The sequence below is a fragment of the Pistacia vera genome, unplaced genomic scaffold (genome assembly GCF_008641045.1).
Source record: "Pistacia vera cultivar Batoury unplaced genomic scaffold, PisVer_v2 Contig25, whole genome shotgun sequence".
NCBI classification, from domain to species: Eukaryota; Viridiplantae; Streptophyta; class Magnoliopsida; order Sapindales; family Anacardiaceae; genus Pistacia; species Pistacia vera.
In genome coordinates this window covers 1,072,956-1,089,875 of record NW_022196057.1, presented here as the reverse complement: position 1 = coordinate 1,089,875, position 16,920 = coordinate 1,072,956, and the positions used below count along the sequence as shown (strand labels likewise).

The 16,920-nt window shown below is 37.5% G+C and overlaps 1 protein-coding gene across 1 annotated transcript; it reads left to right on the top strand.

The window, feature by feature from the left end:
* Window positions 1-5,768: 5,768 nt before the first annotated feature.
* Window positions 5,769-9,783, top strand: LOC116132239 (50S ribosomal protein L1-like; the record flags this gene model as incomplete). The annotated part of the gene is given in 10 exon segments (XM_031417888.1): window positions 5,769-6,356; window positions 6,444-6,521; window positions 6,623-6,664; window positions 6,745-6,847; window positions 6,982-7,046; window positions 7,139-7,183; window positions 7,269-7,376; window positions 7,480-7,567; window positions 8,067-8,113; window positions 9,338-9,783. Coding segments are annotated over 10 exon segments (1,239 nt in total), but the record flags the coding sequence as incomplete, so codon positions are not given.
* Between the last annotated feature and the right edge of the window lie 7,137 nt (window positions 9,784-16,920).

Sequence of the window (16,920 nt, the reverse complement as noted above, 5' to 3'; positions counted from 1 at the left end):
AGGTTTCATACTGACGTGTAAAGAACTATATGTTTTATATAAATGTAATAACAAAAGGTGCTCTAACGAATCGTAAACCCTATAGGTTTCATACTGACGTGTAAAGGAACTATATGTTTTTATAATTAATAACGAAGAACGGTGCTCTGAACGAATTAAACAGTAAAACAACACACACTAAAAACAACCTATAGGTTTCATACTGTGTAAAGAACTATATGTTTATATAAATGTAATAAGGAACAGTTGCTCTGAACGAATCGTAAACCCTATAGTTTTCATACTGACGTGTAAAGGAACTATATGTTTTATATAATGTAATAACGTAACAGTTGCTCTGAACGAATCGTAAACCCTATAGGTTTCATACTGACGTGTAAAGGAACTATATGTTTTATATATGTAATAACGAACATTGCTCTGAACAATCGTAAACCCTATAGGTTTCATACTGACGTGTAAAGGAACTATATGTTTTATATAAATGTAATAACAACATTGCTCTGAACGAGTCGTAAACCCTATAGGTTTCATACTGACGTGTAAAGGAACTATATGTTTTATTAAATGTAATAACGAACAGGTGCTCTGAACGAATCGTAAACCTATAGGTTTCTACTGATGTGTAGGAACTATATGTTTTATATAAATGTAATAACGGAACAGGTGCTCTGAACGAATCGTAAACCCATAGGTTTCATACTGACGTGTAAAGGAACTATATGTTTTATATAATGTATAACAAACAGGTGCTCTGAACGAATCGCTTAAGCGATCTTTTCCGAGGCAGAATGACAACTGCCCAGACTATGATCGCTTAAGCGACCCATTTATATCGCTTAGCGATTCTCCTAAAAGACACATGGTCGCTTAAGCGATTTATGATCGCTTAAGCGATCTTTTCCGAGGCAGAAAGCCATCTGCCCAGACTATGATCGCTTAAGCGACCCATTTATATCGCTTAAGCGATTATTCCTAAAAGACACATGATCGCTTAAGCGATCTTTTCCGAGGCAGAATGACATCTGCCCAGATTGTGATCGCTTAAGCGACCTTCGTATCGCTTAAGCGATTCTTTCTAAAATGACCTCTGCCCAGACCGTGGTCGCTTAAGAGATTTAAGGTCGCTTAAGAGATTTAAGCGATCGTTTCTGGAAAGTCTTGGTCGTTTTAGAGAGATATGTGGACAAACAAAAATATCTTATATGGACACACATACATAGTAAATTGAAACTTCTGATGAATTATCTTATATGGACAAACAAAAATAGATCCCAAATATCAGATCCAATTCTTTACAATGATTACACCATACTAGTAAATTATTGACAATTTCCTATACACTGCTTTTATTAGTTTTTTATGCCAAAGAGTTTAGAATCCCAGTGAATGGTATCAGGGCAGTCCATGCTTGAAAAGATGCCCACGACATCATTTTTCCATGCTTTCTGGCTCTGCACTACATCCAACAAATTCAAGATGATATCTACAAGGGCGGCTAATATGGTGCCCGGGTTGACTTTCTGTGGAGATTGACATTCCATCTTAGTGACCTGCAGTGTAAAACACCATAATATGAGAAAGGCATGAATTAGAAAATAGCCAGCCAATGAGAACAATTAAATAACAGTTCTGACACAAATACACGTCAAAACACCATTGAAAATGAACATGTATATACACCCTTATTGATAATTATACAGGTATCACATAAACTCAACTCAAAAAACCCAAGTATGAACATCAACATCACATAAACTACAAAATTCAGCATCCAACTTTCATACCCTTGATTGGGTTCTGGTCACTCAAAACGGATCCATCTGCCTATGGAAGCAGTCGACAGCCCAGCGCTCCCGACAATCTCTCATTATTTCGTCATTCAAGCTACCATCGGGCTATTGGTCATGTCGAACTGAATAAATTTCAGGGCATATGCCTCACATTCAGCGCTACAATAGGAAAGACATTAGCATTATAATAACTTATAGAACAATTGTATTATGTAAGTTGTTTTAAAACAAATTTACCTGACTCTTTATTGGGCAGGTAAAAGCGCTGAATTGGCCACTTTCCAGTTAGTACCTGATCACCCAACTGCCCAAACATCCCGCTGTCCACCAACAGCCGCGGGAACAACCTGGACAGTGGCTCCAACTCGACCTCCAACTGCTTGTCCGACAAGGTTGGGTTGCAGTCAAGGATCTTCAGACACCCCTCCTCTAGATGCGCAACGACTGCTATCCAGTGCATCTGTTGACGAGGATGATGCAGTACACTCTTTTAACAAGGCCCAACCGTGGCCATATTTGGCCGATCCCCCTTTATGTACTGCATAATCCTATCATCAAATCGGAAATCATCAGGGATCAATCTGACTGTTTGCGGCCAATCGTTTTCGCTTCGGTCCTTTTGCTACACCACTAGCAACGGCATTTTTAATTAAAGACCGATATGCCGAAACAAGCGTTTGCCCAAACGCCACACTCGGTGATACACAGTCGGGATACAACAGATCACCATCACTAGTCTGTCGTAGCCTCATCAGTGCCAATATCTCATCGATGTGCTCATCAAATAAAAACAACAAGATAAGTATGGAAAACACACAAAAATAGGAAAATTAAGTGAAATAACTCACCGAGTCCTCAAGCCACGTCCCCATCGTCAACAACTTCTGAAACCATTCCCGGGATAATCCCCTGTCTTACACTTATTGGCCATCACTTCCGATCCATTGTAATAGTCAAAAGAGTTTTTTCTTTTCCTCTATTGGCCTATACAAATCGACATTTGAGTCCAATTTCTCTTCCCCACTTCCTCCCCCTTCCTCGATTTTTACATCCTCGCTTCCTTCGCCTCCAACTCCCCCTCCTCCATTATCACCGCCCCCTTCCCCCACCAACCTCCTCAACCTCCTCCATTTCTGGTTGTTCCTCCATTGTTTCTTCATTTTCTTCTTCTTACCTGTGTCACTACCATGTAAGGCGATTTCACAAACTTGCTCTTTCGGCTCTCTCTTTTCAAGCCAGTTTGCACTTCAAACCGCCTTTAATTCTCCACCAACTTCCTCCTCCATTGTACCAACTTCGCCCTCCATTGTACCTACTTTCCCTCCCACCTTATCCACTTTCTTCTCCACCCTTTTCATTGTTTCTTCCTCTTCTCAAGCTTTGCATAAACGGCTATTGTAAAACTCTCAAACAGGCCGTTTATGAGGTCAACACACCTCATTCTCCCTACGCCGATGTCTCGGCAAAGCGGTACTTGTTGTACCGGTTTGCTGAGGCACACCATCTCCTCCCTCTTCTCCTCCTCATCCTCGGCCCCCCGGCTTCATTTCCTTAGCATCAACGACATTGTCAAGCAATGGCCCTGCACTGCCATCACATGCGTGACCCCTTTTAGGTCCCGCATCAGGCGGTCTATCTGTTCATCCCTTTCATCCTCCATTGCTCTGAAAGATGTGACATAGTCCTCTTCCGCTTCATCCCCAATAGCGTCAAAAGGGACGGACGACTCCCTACAATAAGAAATAAAAATCAATAGATTGAAGCAAAATAAAAAAGCAACTGCATATTCAAAAGCTTAATCCTTCAATCTTACCCCATGCTTGAATCCAATCTCTAATTGCCATAATCCCAATGGTTACAGCTCTCGACATGCCACCGCAACATCCTAGGAAATTGCTGTTGCACATTCACATTGTTGCTTCCTCCCCGGCCTTAGCGAAGACAGGGATGCCTCGTACATCCAAGCCTACATTGTAAAAAACAGTCCATGTCATTATTCAAACACACATATTATAAAAATATACATAGAGCTATTAATATTTACCTGCATTGCCCATGGAAGCCAAACAAATTATACGTGCTTGGTTTAGCCTTCCCGCCCCATTCGGCATGTTTTAACGCCATGTCTGGTTTTTTCAGGCTCTTGATGGTTCGCTCAAATATATCCATCCCCACGGATAAGAATTAAAGAACTCCAAGTCGCTTACAAACAGCAACCATCTTTCTCAACAGCTTTTGTTGAGTCACCAGCCAATAAGATAGAATGTAAAAACAATATCAAGCACACTTTTATCTTCTCTGCATCACTAAACCGAACTGTATATAGCCTCTTCTCTAAAACTTTTCCGTAATAGACTTTGCCCCTTTCAAAACTTTTTTACAAAAGTTTATGGCTCCCGCACTCATCCTTACTGCGTCTGCCTCCGCCTTAGTTGGCACTTTCCCGCATCCTAAGCCCGTCACCAACGCATACTCCATCATACCAAACCGTAGTGGCTTTCCTCCACCACGAACCACATTTCATTTTTTTTGTTGCATTTTACTGAGTGCATCAACATGTAATGCACTCCCTGCCCCAAAATGACTTTTCCACTTTGTTCCGATTCTTAAAAACTGACCGAACAAGTGCCACCAAAATCTCTTTCACCATGCCTCATTCTAGCTAAAATGGCTCTTATTCTGTCAAAACCCCCAGCTCGACCTCACCGTCACCCTTGCAGGGAAGTAGGGTACTTCTCACTTATAGGCTCCAACTCGACTCTCTACAGTTTACGGTCCGCACAATCTGCACAATCGATATAATAAAATGTCATCAACAAAAATAAACCAAAACCACTGTAGTCGCTTAAGCGATCTCGGATCGCTTAAGAGATCTTTACTGTCTCATGCAAGATCGCTTAAGCGATTTTAAATCGCTTAAGCAACCAAAAGTAACTGAGAATCTCTTAATCTGTGATTCTGCCCAACCTAAGATCGCTTAAGCGACCAGAGTAAACACTCATGATCTCTTAAGCGATCTTTGGTCTGGGCAGAATCTCTGCCCATCTCAGATCGCTTAAGCGATCATTTTTATCGCTTAAGCGATCATTGCTGCGATCACGAGTAAAACAGAATATCGCTTAAGCGATACAAATGATCGCTTAGCGAATTACAAGCAACATTCCCAAACTACGTACCCTATCTTCGCCGGCCTTCTCCTCGTCACCTGGATCCTCCGGCGACCTCCTGGCCTGAATTCTCGTCGGAATCCACCTCTGGCCTGAATTCCTCCGGAATCCTCCTTCTGGCCTAATTCTCGCCTGACTCCTCGTCTTTAGACCCCTTTGCTGGTTCTTCCCTCTGTTCTTGTGCCGCCGCGTCTCCTCTACGTGTGACCACCTTCAATGGTCATGATCCATCGGAGCAGCCATTGAACTGCTTGCGCCACCGGAATCTAGGATTCGAGTGGCGTTAGGCTTCCCTCCTCATTGTCAGTGTCACTCATGGTTTTGGATTGAATTTGGTGTCAAAGTTTGCAGTTTCGATCGAAAATCTGGACTGTATCACCGGAATGGCACAGTTTTCGTTTCGGTTAAGGAAATCGATTTTAGGTTCAACAAATCGATCGAAAATCGCGACTGATTCGGTTTAGGGTTCAAGAATTGATTTAGGGTGCAAATCAATTGGTGTTCGATCAGAAAAAATCGCGTCTCCCTTTCGTTTAAGAAATCACGTTTTGAACTGATGAATTTCGATTAAGCGAGGTGAATAGTTAGTGGGGCTTGTTTTGCGAAATTTTAAATTTTAAAACTTTCATTATTTCTGATTCGGCCCATATATATTTTAATCTTTTTATTTTTCCATTTTACGTGTTTAATTAATCCTAACTATGCCACGTCATCTTTTCTAAATTATAAAAAATTCAATTAACAGTTTCAAGGCCTTTCTTAAAAACATACTTGGCAGCTAAATTTTCTCAAGAAAATGGCAGTCTGATGGCTTCTCCTCTCTCAAGCTCGCCGCCACTCTCTATCGAAGTCCCACTCTTCTCCATTTTCAACCTTTCAAAGATATCTCTCCTCATCCATTACTCCTCCTAGCGACGATTCTTCAGGATCTAAACCCACCATCCAAGTAGTATCCTACCCCACAAAACCCAAAGACGAATCAGATCCCCCCAAAGAAACCGAACCACAACAGCCACAATCACCGCCACAGCCACAACCCAGAAGACCGCCGCCGACACAGGAGGCTAGAACGGATTGGACACGTGAAGACGTTCGATACGTGAAAGATGTTCCGTCGATATCTACCGTTTCCTACCCGGCACGTGTTGCGCCTCTTCCCGAGGACAAAGTTGGGGCGGAAGGAGAGGAAAGGGATGTGAAAGAGAATGCAGAAATGGAGAGGGAGAGGAGGGGGATAGAATCGAAAAAGCCGTTGTTGCGTCGGAGGTCTTTTCGGACTGCCGTGGAGGAGGGGGAGAAGGTTGTTGTGCCGTTTCCTATGCTTATTAAGGCCGAGAGTAAGAAGAAGGAAAATAAGCAAATTCTTGATTTGATGGACGCCATTAAGCAAGTCAAGGTCAGTGTAGTTAAAATGATGCTTCACTTAATCATAAATTATTGAATTTGTTTATTTATTTTTTTTCTAATTTGAGTTATTGTTCAGGCTACTGCCAAGGCTAATTTTGATGAAACTGTTGAAGCTCATGTCCGATTAGCTATTCCTCCTCGCAAAACTGAGCTGGTATGTCAGCTAGTTAATCAATCTCAAACTTCTTTTGGCTGAATGTGATCATTCTAATTATGTTCTTTCAATTTTATTTTATTTTTAATTTTTTGTGGCAGATAGTACGAGGGACCATGAATCTACCCCATGGAGATAAGAAGGTGTTTGTTAATCCTTATAATGTTTACTTCATTAAGTTGCAATTTAGTTGGTTCATCTGATGATTTTAATCAGTTGTCAGGCTGTTAGGGTGGCTTTCTTTGCTGAAGGGGCAGATGCTGATGAAGCTAGAGTTTCGGGAGCTGATCTTGTTGGTGGTTAAGAACTTATCGAGGAAATTGCAAGTAATGGACTTATCTTTGCCATTTTATGTATCCCTTTAAGATGAATGTCATTCTTGGTTTGGTTTTTATTTTAATTAATATTTGTAAACTAATTTTATGTTTTGGCTTTGAAACCTGGGTTCGCTTCTGTGCAGGCACTGGCAAGATTGATGTTGATAAGTGTTTTGCAACTCGTCAACTCATGCCTCGTCTTTTCAAGGTTAGATTTAAATGGTCTTGTAAATTGAGTGATTGATCCAACTAATGGTCGGTTTATTCAGAGGATATTCTTTTCTTTTTCCAATTTTGCAGATATCGAAGATTCTAAATCATCAGGGGTTGATGCCAAACCCTAAAGTGAGTATATCATCTTTTATACGCTCATTTCATGTAGAGTGACTTGTAATATCTTCATCAATAGTTGTACTAATATCTAGTATAGCAAGGTACAGTGACCAATGATGTTGCTAGGGCGGTACAAGAAGCGAAACAAGGTCATATTAAGTTTAAAATGGACAACACATCTAATCTGCATGTCGGACTTGGAAAGGTACCGTCATCTCCCAATATAGTGCTTTATGTTAACAGGATTATACATGGGTTGAAAGTTAATTTATATCACTTTACCCTTCTCCTTGTTTTATCATCTACAGGTGAGTCTGAAGGAGGAGCATCTGCGCGATAATGTTGGTGCATTTGTGAGTGCTCTTCTGAAGGCAAAGCCTGCAGGCTTAAAGAAAAGTAAGTAGCAAGTATTATATCCATTGTTTCCCAAATGACATTAATTTAGGTCTTTTTATTGTGATCTTCTCCGAGCCTTCACTGTACTCATCAAAGAAATGACTTTAAATTGGGGGTTCATGATTCTGGACTATGAAAATGTAGTTATGAGTTTTGTGTCATCGGCATGTGTTTCTTTTCTTGCATCAGAATCATAGGGTCAGAACCAATAAACTATTTTGGTCAAAAAAAAAAAAATGCCTCTACCAAGATATTGAAAGCAGTTAGAGATGACAGAGAATTGGCTAAAGTTCTATTGAAATTTACTCCGTTATAGATCAACATTAGTTGCTTAATATAGTGCAATTGTGTTTGTGTTGTTACATGCTTGTGTCAATCCTTTAGATGACATGATGTCAACATATTTTATAAAATGTTTGTTGCATTCAGTCTGTGGCCTTACAATGAGGACTTTTCCTGGACATTAACAATAACAAATACTTCCTCTTCTATTTCGCAGCTTCTAAATTTGCTGGCTATGTGAACGCCTTCCATATGTGTAGCACGGTAAGCTCATGTACTCTTTTCCAGGGTAAAGTAATTTTGGAGTGTGATGGATTTATTATTCCATTTACAAAGACAGATAAAGAATACAATGCATTTTGTTCATATATTATTGATTGATTTCCTAAGCCATTTGCAAAGGCTGATTAAGAATAGAATATGATTTCTTCATATCTTCCTGGTCAACAAGTCCCTGTACAACTTTCTTGTGCATCCTGCAGTACTGAAACAGCTTTCTCTTATGTCAGTTTAACTAATGTTTTTTTTTTTTCAAGCAAAACATATTATTCGATTTGAAGCACCAAGGTTTTCAAATTTGGGAATTTAACAAGCAAAAGAATCTTCAAAATAGCATATATCTCTAGATTTTTGCTACTGCCATAACATTCTGGCTTTCTGTCCATTGAATTTCACACCTTTATGATCTTAAAACACAGTAAATGCAATTACTTAATCTATCAAAAAATACTGTAGTTCTCTCTTCTATTACTTCAAATTCAAAAACTTCTTAATTTCGTAATTTCTAGCCCTGCTAAAAGGCCATGGACAGGTTCACCCCAAGCTTTTGTGTGGCATAAGTTCAAATATCTACTTATTGAACTTGTTTTACTGTCCACGGTCGGTACACATCAAAATATAATTCAACCAAAAAAAAAAAAAAAAAAAAGTGTTATGTATATGAGATGTGTTGAAACTATTTAGATCTTTTATTTTTCAACCTGATTCACTGTATTTTTGGATGAAGTACCTATTCTGTTTACGGAAAATAAAAGGGCAATGAACATTTTCCAAAAGGATAACTATCTTTTGATTTGACGCATTTTAGAATGAGACATGATAGACGTGGTAAGTTGGCAGTATTGTAGGTGAATCTGAACAAGGTTAGAAAATTTGTGTGGAGAATAAGTCTGCCCTTGTGTAATTGTTGCTTTTTGGTTTCAACTTGTTCATTAAATATAATGTATCCTGGGTTTGAAATGGAATCATGTTGTGTTAGGTAATAAATTAATTTCTATTACATTGTTATAGGATATATTAGTATTGCTTCTAGTTTGAAGTTTGCTTATAAGTTATACCTGTCATTATGCACAAGGAAATATATGAAGTTTATTGGTTGTGAGGAACTGAAAGACATTGATTATGTTGGAATGTTACAATACATTGTTATAGCTTCTGTTAAATCTTTGTTGCTTATAATTAACCGATTTAATTGGTTTACATCTGCAGATGGGTCCTGCATTCCCGGTTTCTATACAGTCACTATCCAGAGCTTTAGATCAATATGGCAAAGTTGCTCGTTGAGCGAACAGTTATGTGGAAGGGAAAGCTCCCCATTCTGGTATCAGGGTCTCTTCAAATGGCCAATACAGGAAAATAGTTGGTTTCCGTTGCTAGGTTCAGAATGTGAATGTTAATTTAATTTCACACAAATTCTGTTGTAATGTTTCGATCATCTTAGCATAGTTAGGTTTTGCAGTTGAGGAGGTTATAATTTGCCTTGGAGCCATTTTTATTTTTATTTTGCCCTTTTCCTTTTCAATGCCCTTTGCCAGCTCATAAATTTGGAGCATTTTGGCCTTTTAAATCCAATAATTGTAACTTATAACAATCACAAGGAGTATTACTTTGAATTTGAAGCCATTTTCGCCCCAATGGTAAAAGGGATTTTTTTATGCCTGTCTCTATGTTTGTGTCCTGCGAACATGAAATGAAGTAAATTCGAACTCTGAAATATGCAATGTATTGATATACCCAGATTATCATAATTCTATGATTTCCAATGTATATATTATATGTATGGTTTCTGATAGAATTTGAGGTGGGTCTGATTTTTTACCCAATAAGACATTATTAAATGGGAGGATTACCCTCTCTTATAATCTAGTAGGCTTGAACGTGTCTAGTCGGTGTGGGATTCTAACACTCCCCCTCACAGTCAAGTTCATATGTTGGGTTATGCCTGTTATTGGAGGTAACTGTTGGTTCTAACTCCTCACCCGCTGGTCAAACACTAAGCTCAACTGAACTTGACTTTAATACTATGATAGAATTTGAGGTGGACTTGATTCCTTACCCAATAAGGTCTTATTGAACATGAGGATTACCCCATCTTATAATCTAGTAGGCTTAAACGTGCCTAGTCGGTGTGAGACTCTAATACTCCCTCTCACGGTTAAGCCCATATAGTGGGTTATGTCTGTTGATGGAGGTAGTTGTTGGCTCAAACTCCATGAAACAACAGTGTCTGTGAAATATGTTGCTTGATTATTTCCCCAAGCAAGATGGGAATTTATATAATGTACAAGTTACATGAATTAGGAAAGAATTGATCCCAAATAATCAAGGATATTCACACAATATTAGTCTACCATATTTACACAAATCAATCTAGGAAATACTATCTCTATTTTCCTAATATATCTTAACAGTAAATAATATCTCTATTTTCCTAATATATCTTAACACTCCCCCTCAAGCTGGAGCATATATGTCATATGTTCCAAGCTTGTTACAAATGTATCCAATTCGGGAACCTCTGAGAGACTTAGTAAGAACATCTGCTAGCTGGTCATTTGAGTTGACAAAATTGGTGACAATGCATCTGGATTCAATCTTCTGTCAGATAAAATGACAATCAACCTCTATATGTTTTGTTCTTTCGTGAAAGACTGGATTTGAGGCAATATGCAAAGCAGCTTGATTGTCGCATATTAGTTTCATCTGCTTCACTTCACTACACCCCAATTCTTGAAGAAGTTGTTTCAACCAGATGAGCTCACAGGTCGCGAGAGCCATAGCCCAATATTCTGCCTCTGCACTTGATCTAGCTACTACATCTTGCTTCTTACTCTTCCAAGATATTAGATTACCTCCAATTAGGCTTGCAATCGAACCGAACATGAACGAACATGCCCGTTCGAAAATCGTTCGATAAGCATGTTCAATTGTTCATGTTCGTGTTCGTTCGATTAACAAAAAGCTCGTTGACTAACTTGTTTGACTAACTCGTTCAACTAACTCATAAATACCTGTTCGAATAACTCATTCGATAATTTGTAAATACCTATTCGAATAACTTGTTCGATAACTTATAAATACCTGTTCGAATACCTGTTCGAATAAAAAATATACACCAACTTTCCAATTCATGCTCTAAAAAACAAATATGTAACAATTTATAATTCATACTCATTTAATTCAACATTGGAAAATAAACCAACTCTCTATCTATATTTATATTTTAAATAAATCAATAAAAACTCAGTAAATTAAAATAAATAACCATCATAAATAATAAAACTTCAAAATAAATTAAACAGAACAATAAATCGTTTAAAACAAATTTAGTTCCATATCAAACATGACACAAACAAAAGGAATTTGCATTTTGCATAGACATTACAGCACAACCAAAAGGATTCCAAGGAGTGAACATGCCACTATATAATATGTACAAAATTATTATTATACATATATTTATTATCATTACATAAATTATTGTAAATATTTTAAATGTTTACATATATATTTTGTATCAACACCCATAAATTTATAGTGGAATGAAAGTCTATTGTAATATATGATCAATACATATATGTGATTAATTTGTTATATATATATATATTATCATTACTGTCTACATATATATTTTGTATCAACACCTATAAATTCATAGTGGAATGAGGGTCTATTATAATATATGATCAATACATATGTGTGATTAATTTGTTATATATAATGTGTAATTGTGTATATACAAAATTATTATCATACATATATTAATCATAGGTTAAATATGTTATGAAATTAACAAAATTATAGGTTATCATATATTTATTATCATTACATAAATTATTTAAATGTTTACATATATATTTTGTATCAACACCCATAAATTTATAGTGGAATGAAAGTCTATTGTAATATATGATCAATACATATATGTGATTAATTTGTTATATATATACATATGTTAAAAATATTATGAAATTACCAAAATTATAGGTTATCATATATTTATTATCATTACATAAATTATTTAAATGTTTACATATATATTTTGTATCAACACCCATAAATTTATAGTGGAATGAAAGTCTATTGTAATATATGATCAATACAAATGTGTGATTAATTTAGGTTTAATTAAGCTATTATATTATTAAACTTGTTATGGTATACATCACTTGATTATACAATATGTTATGTTTATCAATTTACCATACTATATTTATTATTTATTAATTGAAATGCTATCTTATAATATTTAATTATTGATTACATTTAAAAAAATATGAAGCTATTATGTTATTGGATTTACTATATTATATATCACTTGATTATATAATCTATTATGTTATTAAATTTGTCATGTTATGTATCATAATAATTTATTACTTTTTAATTAAAATGTCATATACTTATATATTTAATTATTAATGACATTTGAAAAAAAAATCCAAACATATTATATATATAAGAAAAAAAAAAGTATCATAATATTTTATTATTGATTACCATTAAAAAAAATTCATCCAAACTAAATCAAACATAATATAAAAATGGAAAAAAAAATTAATTATAATAATGCATAACATGTTTTTCGAATATAAACAAACGAACAATCGAACGATTGCTCGCGAACGGATGGATCAGTCGAACGTATAGTGTTCGCGAACATAATCGAACGAACAACCCCTGTTCGAACTCGATCGAACATATTATCGAACGAATATCGAACTATTCACGAACAAATGTTCGTGAACATTATCGAACAGTAATCGAACGAACAACGAACATTCGTGAACTGTTCGGTTCGTTTGCAGCATGATACAGTATCCAAAAGTAGATCATCTATCTGATGGAGACCCTGCCCAATCAGCATCAGAATACCCAACAATTTGAGAATGACCCATATTTTCATATAGCAAGCCTTGTCCTGAAGCTCCTTTAATATACTTGAGAATGCGAATTGCTGTGTCCTAATGACCACTACATGGGGCCTGGATAAATTGGCTAACCATAGTAACTGCAAAGGAGATATTTGGTCAGCTTACCAACCAATTTTTGATACCTTTCAAGGTCTTCTAATGGCTCCCCTTGTCCAGGAACAAGTTTGACATTGGGATCCATAGGAGAATCTATAGGCTTACAGTCTAACATACCTGTCTCCTCAAGAATGTCCAAGGCATACTTCCTTTGTGATATAGCAATATCAGCCTTAGATTGTGCTACCTCAATCCCTAGAAAATACTTTAGCTTCCCCAAGTCCTTGGTTTGAAAGTGGCTAAATAGATGCTGCTTCAGTTGAGAAATCCCATCTTGGTCATTACCTGTTATGACAATGTCATCAACATAGACAACCAAGTATATAAATTTATCATGATCATTACGGTGGAAAAATACTGAATAATCAGTTGTACTTCGCGACATCCCAAACTGTTGAATCACAGAACTGAACCGTCCAAACCATGCTCTAGGTGACTGCTTGAGACCATATAAAGATTGGCGTAGACGACACACCAATTCTGACTCCCCCTGAGTGACAAACCCTAGTGGTTGCTCCATATACACTTCCTCGACAAGTTTACTATGCAAGAAGACATTTTTGATATCCAACTAATGAAGAGGTTATTGATACATGGCCGCTAAAGAGATAAGGAGGCGTACCGAAGTAATCTTAGCAACAGGAGGGAAGGTATCACTGTAGTCGAGCCCATGGATCTGAGTGTACTCCTTTGCAACAAGGCGAGCCTTCAACCGATCAACTTTGCCATCAGGACCAATCTTAACAGTGTAAACCCAATGACACCCAACAACAGTCTTGCCTGGCGGTAAGGAAACCAATTCCCAAGTACCATTATGATCAAAAGCAGTCATCTCCTCAATCATGGTAGCTCTCCACCCTGGATGTGCCATTGCCTCGCTAACAGTGTTAGGTATAGGGATAGAAGGCAGGTTTGAAATAAAGGCAGAATAAAATGGAGATAAATGATCATAACTAAGAAAATTATAAATAGGATGTGGGTTTCGAGAATATCGAATACCTTTGCGAAGGGCAAGTGGAGGAGTTGCCTAGTCTGCAGGAGACATGACCAGAGCAGGCGACGGAGGAACAGGAGATGGGTCATCAGGATTGACCGAGGTACCTGTATCAAGAAGGGAAGTAGCATTGGGATTAGTAGGAGGATGAGGACAACGAGAATAAACTTGGAGAGGAGGATGATCCATCGACGAGGAAGGAGGGATGGGGATAGGTAAGGTGGCAGGGATAAGATTGCTATTGACGGTGTTTTCAGAAAAGTATGGAGATGTCTCAAAGAAAGTTACATCTGCAGAAAAAACATATTTGTTGGTGGTTGGGTCATAGCAACGGTAACCTTTCTGGAGATGAGAATATCCTAAGAAGATACATTTAACGGATTTAGGCTGTAATTTTTCTTTGCCTGGAGTGTGATCATGAACAAAGCAAATGCAACCAAACACCCGTAAATGTATTGGGTATAGGTCTTTACCAGGAAACATAATGGAGTGAGGACTCTTATGTTGCAAGACAGAAGAAGACATGGTTAATCAAGTAACAGGCGGTGAGAACTGCATCCCCCCAAAATCGAAGAGGAACATGATGATGTTTAAGTAAGGTATGGCTATTTCAATAAGATGACGATTTTTGCGTTTGGCGACCCTATTCTGCTGAGGAGTATAGGCACATGAGGTCTGGTGAATAATACCCTGAGAAGACATATACTTAGTAAAGGGAGAAGATATATATTCCCTAGCATTATCACTAAGCAAAATCTTAATAGAAACACCAAATTGATTACGAATCTCAGCACAAAAATTCTGAAAGATAGAAAATAACTCAGAACGAGTTTTCATTAAAAATACCGAAGTATTACGAGAATGGTCATCTATAAAAGTAACAAAATAATAGAAACCCAAAGTTGAACTGACACGACTAGGACCCTAGATGTCTATGTGAACAATGTCAAACATTGAGATGGCCCTATTATTGACTCGCTTGGGAAAAGAAGCTCTAGTTTGTTTTCCAAGTTGACATGACTCACAATTAAAAGAAGATAATGTAGACAAACTAGGTACTAATTTCTGAAATTTGGCAAGACTTGGATGACCAAGGCAGCTATGAAGAATGTCGGTAGATGCAACGGAGGTGAAGGCAACTAGCGGATTTGGATCGGAGAGGTGGTACAGTCCATGTGATTCATGTCCTGTTCCAATCGTCTGACCTGTGTTCCGATCCTGCACCACAACAAAGTCAGCAAAAAAAGTGACAGAGCAGTTAAGATATTTGGTTAACTTACTAATAGAAATCAGATTATATGGACATTTAGGGGCGAATAAGATTGAGTTTATAGAAATGGAAGGAAGTGGTCGAGCTTCTCCTATCCCTTTGACCATCGTCTGTGAACCATTAGCAAGAGTAATTTTTGCTAAAGTGGGAGAAGAGGTAATTTGAGATAAAAGATTTTTATTACCAGAAGTGTGGTCAGATGCTCCGGAATCTAAAATCCATGGGCCAGTGGAGGAGATCCTGCTCAGATAGGCAAAGGAATTACCAGTTTGGGAGGCGCCAGATGAGGATGATTGTTGCTTGACAGCTTGATATTGAAGATACTCATTGTAATCAGCCCCTGACAATGTAATGGAGTTGGGTTGTTGGTCTTTAGCATCGGGTAAGGGAAGGAATCCATCTCCAATTGCTTGAGCCACATGAGCGGTGGATCGATTAGAAGATTGACGTGGTGGCCTCCCATGCAAAGCCCAACAAGTGTCTCGGTTGTGGTCGTTCTTATCACAATAGGTGCAATGTGGTCTAGATCCATTTCCTTTTCCCTTTCAAGAACCACTCTGTCCTTGCTGATTTCCTGCCTGAATAGCTGATTTTGATGCTTCTACCATTGTAATCAAGAGAAGTGAGAGATAAATCCAAAACGGTATAAACACCCTCTGTCAGAGTTGAATCACCAACAAGAATGAAGAATAGGAGGAAACCGATCGTCTGATAAGAACCAGAAGATGTCGACGAACCAAGAGAATCAAGAAATAAACTCCCCAAAAGCAAAGAGGAGCACCTCCTGTAAAGATATATTTTAGGGTTTCTGAAATATATGGATTTAGAAGAAGAAGGCCAAGAACCAAATTGTTTTGATATCATGATAGAATTTGAGGTGGACTAAACTTCTCACTTAATAAAATCTTATTGAATGAGAGAATTATCTTCTGTTATAATTCAATAGACTTGAATATACCTAATCGCTACCCAGCTCCAACGGTTTCTTTTATGAACGATGTGGTACCCCGTTGATATTGCAAAAGGGATATCAGTTTCAGCATTACGGCATTACCTACAAGATGATACATGTTTTATTTTGGGCCATTAGGAAAATGAATACCCTGAGCTTCAGTTCTGTCATAGTCGTACATGTGGGGTTGCAATTATTTAGTTTCTGCGTATAACTGTGATAGACAGCGCCACTTTTCAGACATGGGGGATTGGGCTCCTTTTGTCTTATTAACATTCTCTAATCACTATTTCTTGTCCAATCAACTCTCCCAAACGTGCCACCGACCCCAACACTATGCATAATCTCTTGTTATTTCTTTTGCATGTTTTAAGTTCTCCCTTCATTTTCATTCTACCCACTCCTAAATTTTCTCCTACTCTCCAACTAGTCGATATTTCTGTAATATCACAAATATATATTTTCTTTTTCTAGAATAAAGTTAAGATGGGATGAGATGCAAAAGAACAAAATTAAATCTAATTATTGTTATTATTTATGGAATTT